At 42.3% G+C, this 5621-nt stretch overlaps 1 protein-coding gene across 1 annotated transcript; it reads right to left on the bottom strand.

Moving 5' to 3' along the window:
* Window positions 1–930: 930 nt before the first annotated feature.
* Window positions 931–1866, bottom strand: LOC138514525 (olfactory receptor 13G1-like). The gene has a single exon (XM_069629993.1). The coding sequence runs from the start codon at window positions 1864–1866 to the stop codon at window positions 931–933; it is 936 nt and encodes a 311-aa protein (XP_069486094.1).
* Window positions 1867–5621: the final 3755 nt, after the last annotated feature.

Genomic DNA, 5621 nt, shown 5'->3' with positions numbered 1-5621 from the left:
CAAGAGCGAGCAAGCTACATTAAGATCAATAACATAACAGGTTTAGCTCCATTCTGAAGCTGGCAGATGCTGGCTTTTCAGTGGTAAACTGGATGTGCCAGAGACATGACTGTGTCCTTAAATTACATGCTTCCAGGAACGGATCAGGTCCGAACAGGTGGGATATTCCCTCACATGTGTTAAAAACACTCCATGCTGTGGGGCATGGCTATTTCTGGTCCCAGAGTCTAGCATTATTATGATATACTGTGTCTGGCTTTAAGAGTACTATAAAATGCATGTACAATTTTTCAAAATGGTGTTTGGAAGCAGAAGGAAAGCACAGTGGACAAAGAGATGAATCATATATGGAACCTTGATCCTATTTCTAAAGTTCAAAGATTTGTATTACTACTTACAAGCCATCAAAGATTCCAATGAGCAACCAGCTAAGGCTCGAGTTTCATGCAGGAATTTTAGCAGCTCTCAGTCTCAAGGCTTGATATGATATGACAGGTTAACCTGTAATGCTCCGTGTCGTCTTGCTTCCAAGGCGAGCACGTTGCCCCTGATCTATCCTCCAGAGACGATAAATTCCAATAAATTCCTCACATGTGCCCCCCATAGACGTCCAAGTGTGGTGCAAGCCTGACATTTAAAAAGAACAATAATTTGAGCAGCACTGGTGTATTTGATCCTGACTTGGATGTCATAGCATTTTTGTCCCAATGAATCAAAGGAAGATTGACCTTGACTTGGATTCATTGCATTTTCAATCTGGATTCGGAGGCTTCTTCAGACCACCACAATTGTTTACATCTGGCGCAAGCTTTCCAGTGCACCCATCACAAAGAATACAAGTGGAAAAGTATTTACAAATATTTTACCTAAATAAACCCCTGATAGCCTAGCATGCTTGGTTGGGTGATGTATATAAATATCTCTGCAGGCCTACACCCTTTGAGGAAGGGCTTGTCGACCAAATAATTTTTTAATGACATTGATGACTTCTTTGTTCCTCAGACTGTATATGATAGGATTTAGAACTGGAGAGACTATGGCGTACATGGCAGACACTAGCTTGTCAGCATCCAGCTTGCCACTGAATGCAGGCCGTACATACCTGTAGATGACGCCACCGTAAAATATGCTGACTACAGTCATATGTGAGGCACAAGTAGAGAAAGCCTTTTTCTTCTTATCTGCGGATCGGATTTTTAGAATGGTGGATATAATGTAGGTGTAAGATACAGCAGTCAAAAGAAAACAGATCATTCCCAGTAGGACATCTGATGCCACAATCACCACATCATTCACAAAAGTGTTTGAGCTGGCAAGCTTGAGCACCGGGGGGATCTCACAAAAGAAGTGATCAACTGCGTTGTCTCTACAGAAAGACAGTTTTAAGATGAGACTAGTGTGTGTAAAGGAATGTACACACCCCACCACCCAGGCAGCACCCGCCAGAACCGCGCACGCCATCCTGTTCATGATGACTGAGTACCGCAAAGGGAAGCAGATTGCAACATAGCGGTCATATGCCATTACTGTCAGAAGAACAAGCTCAGTGCTGAGGGCTGAAGTAAACAGATAGAGTTGAGCGACGCACCCGTTGTAGGAGATGGCCAGTCTGTTCATGATAAGGATGTCCAGTATTTTCGGTATGGCAGCGGTTGTACAGCAGATATCCAGCACTGACAGGTTGATTACGAAGAAATACATTGGTGTGTGAAGGCGGTGGTCTGCGCTGATGATGATGGCGATGAGGACATTGCCCACTAAGGCCAACATATATATGAGTATGAAGATAAAGGAAAGCGTGGGCTCAAGACTTGGCTTCTTCGAAAGACCAATTAGAAGGAATTCCTTGAGGTCTGTCTGGTTCATATCTTCTGCACAAGAAAAGTGAGACTGGGAAAGAAGAAACATTAATGAATGATGACACGGACAATAGCAGTCTGATTGATAAATCGTATACATACCCTGATGCTAAAAACTGCAGCAATACATGTATGCATATTGTAGAATCTATCTATGCTTCATCCAGCCCAGTTAGCAGCCACATATTTGGCTGTTAACTGTGTTACCTTTGTTTGTCTCCACATTTCATACATGTCCTTCTATTTGCTGTACTTTAATAGGTAATGTCTGGTTATTGTTGCATATGCTGCTAGAAAATTCGATGCCAAACAATATTTATTGGGTTCGGTCCAGGGATCTAGCATTTTCGCATACCACTTTGATGTTTAATCAAGGCATGATGCATACAATCCTTGGATGAATATAACATTTTTCAGGCATTTTTTCATAAGTATGGTCAGATTCACCATATAACTGTATTTACTCATGTGTCAGAGACATTAAGCAAGGAAGGTTTGCTGGCAGAAGGTGCATGATGAATGGGGAAAAGCATAACATGTGGTGTTGTGGAAGTGAGGCATCTGTCTTTCCGTATTGCACGTGCTGTGAAAGAGACACTGCCATGGAGAAGGTGCACCATTTCCGAACTAGGTTAATACCTTAGTCATGGCAGGAAATCTTTTGCAACAGCCTTTTCTTCCGAAATGTTTGCACTTCAAGATGAATGGGTGGTTTTCCCTGGCAGATGGTTTCTTCTACAGGCTGCCTCAAAAATCCAGAAATACAAAACAAGAACAAAACAAGGCTTCATGTTTAAAGAAGAGTTTGAGTAAGACACATGTCAGAGTATTTTAGTTCTGTAGCATATCAAGTAACATGAACATACATAATATATGGGCCTGGTTCTCTTGAGGAGCAGAACTCATGCTTTCTCTACTGGACATTGCCTGGCCTTCATTCTATGGTTCCTAAATATCAGATGAAGTGTGGCTGCATAATCTGCCTCAGCTTGGCTCTGTTTCTTTTTTTCCTGTCCTCACTCCCCACCACCACTTGCTCACCTTCCTCCAGTCCTACACCCACGACCTTCCGCAACACACTTCATGTGTGTTGTCTTGCCTCGCTAACCTGATTGAATTTTGAATTATCAGCCCCCATTCGTGCCACCATAAAAGTGGAAAGGGGGCTCTCTTTCTTAAGACACTTTTCCATTATTCCCATTCCAACTTTGTTTGTGCAGAAAATGTACTTCTAGAAAATTCACTCCGAAGTGCATTTTCATTCAATACATTTGAGAGCATTATTTGCCCTCCTTTTGCCAAGGGGGCCATCAATATTATCTTCTTGTTAACACAGGTGACGTTGCATTAATGTCCACCGTGACATTCAATATTGCCTAAGAATAACACTTGTTAAACATGAAACTTGACGCTCAAAGCAATGCAATTGTGCTATACAAAAAGCACATGTTTATAATATTTAACAATATTTAGGACTTCTAAGATACTAAGTTAACTCCCAAACTAGTAATATGCAATTTCTGAAGCTGGTGAGGGCATGTGGGAATGAAATGATAGAAAAAGGGGCAGAATTGAAATGCTAACAGCATTTGTTTTGCCTGGTCTATATATCCAGGGCTTCGGGTGGGGCCTGACTCCATGGCTAGCAGATGACTATATGTTACTAGTGACCTTCCCAGAGATCTATAGACATATGTCATAGACAGTGTATCAAAACTGCAGTCAAAATGTTATTCATGAAACCTCCTTAATAATCGATAACAAGTGATCTTTTTTGATTTTGAGACTTTCTGATGTCAAGAAGCCCAACACAATCACAGTAAATAGGTGCAACGCATTCACGCAATACATGATGGTGGACATCGTTAAGATTTCCATTGTAATAACAATAGACACATACTTTTCAGGTAAGAAGTGTCTTGTAATCAACTAATAATGACATCATAACTATCCAATCCAATTATAATATAGGGGTTTAGTCCTCACATGAGGCATTTTTTCATTTCCCCCCATAACCCTAAATCCCCTTCGCAAACATCTTTTAGCCCTGTCACACTTCTCACCCAAGGACATACATGCTCGCCAGGACAGATCCACCAATTGCCAATACCCATCCTACCCAATGAGGCCCATACCTACTTCACCGCATCAACAATGTGGGTGCCGTCCCCTCTCTGAGGTCAATCCGTGATCTAGGCACATGCCCATTCCAAGCTTCATTTGCACCTGTAGATGTATCCTTGGCTTGATGCCATCTCTCCCCTTAGGCTCCTTGAAACCCCAAGGTCCATAACCTACTGGTACTGTAGTGGAGAAAACTGCCACAGTTTTTACATAGCACAGATCTTTGGCTAAACATCAGCAGGCTTAGTACTGTGCCAGACACACACAATGTTCTCGTAATACTGGAAACCACAAATTGAACAGGCTACACAATAAAAACAATCACACATGCTCACAATTATGCACTTTATATACACATATTCAGACCTGTTAGCATGACAACAAACACTTCCATTTACATTGGCTAAGAAAATAAAATGTGTCAACAATTTGCATTGGTGAATATGAGAAAACGAAACACATTTCAAAACACATGCAATGTTCTGTTTGTTCTGAGAAACCCTAACTGACATTCATTGGTAATGGGTGCAACACGAATTGGAGCAATTTCACCCTTAGTTACATCCCCACTGCTGTCTAATATTAGCTTAGTGATGATATTAGGAGACTATAAACCCTTACATATAGCAGAACAAGCCTCCACTACTACATTTAGGATCAGGCTACTTCATCAGTCCATCTGTACCTCAGAGACAGAGAAAGATATGCCTTCTCTGTCAGTTTTACACAGGGCCAAATTACCCTGCCGAAGGGCCTGGGTTAATTTCCACCCTATTTATAATCACCCCCCCTTTTTCTGTCACTCTGGTGATCCCAGCCCCACTGGGATGCCTTCAGCTTGCTCTTGGCTCGACCGCTCCTCCTCATAGGTAAGAAGGATCTCGGTCCGGCTGTCAGGACACTGCCTTCTCAAAACACCCTGCGCTGCTCTGTCTCTCTGCTTCCAGAGATGACTTGTGCTCGGCTGTCAGCCCAAGGCCCCAGTCTTTCTATCTGGCCAGAAAAAGCCAGTCCCAGGTTTTCCCACTCGATGCAATGAGAGGTGGCCGAAAAGTTATTCGCTCACTCCCTCCAAGAATCAGCCCATGTAGCCAGCTGAAGTAAAATTTCTACTTCTCTTTTCTTAGATTCTTGACCTCTTTTTCTTAGCTTTTACTTTGTCAACTCCAGATCTTGTTAGTCCCAGTCTCTTGTCAAAAACCAAACAAGCCCAGATCTTGTAAAGGCTAAAAATCCCCTCCTTGTCTCTCACAGCTCCTTACAAACCATTCTCAATAATCCAGCCCTTTTCCCTGTAGCACCTATGGATTTGTACATGTTTCCTTGTGTTCTGTGCTTTTTTTGTCCTGACACGAGGCATCCTTTAAAGTGTAAGGACCTAGGCAATTTGCACCTCCACCCCCTGTTGACAGCACATCACAGGTGCTAGTGCTGTCGTCATGCTTCACAAGACTGTGAGCATTTCCTCATCATTACCCCATTTGTTTAATTTAAGCTTTTCTGAATGACGGGTAGTTTTGCTGCCAAGTGCCATAACGCATTTCATACAGAGTTTGAGTAACCACACAATAGTTTTACTGAGGGAAAATTGGTGACAAAAGACTCTGGGCCTCATTAGGACCCTGGCAGTAAGTGTTT

Source organism: Ambystoma mexicanum, chromosome 12, assembly GCF_040938575.1.
Source record: "Ambystoma mexicanum isolate Mex_15411 chromosome 12, UKY_AmexF1_1, whole genome shotgun sequence".
Lineage (NCBI taxonomy): Eukaryota > Metazoa > Chordata > Amphibia > Caudata > Ambystomatidae > Ambystoma > Ambystoma mexicanum.
This window is presented reverse-complemented; position numbering and strand designations above follow the sequence as displayed.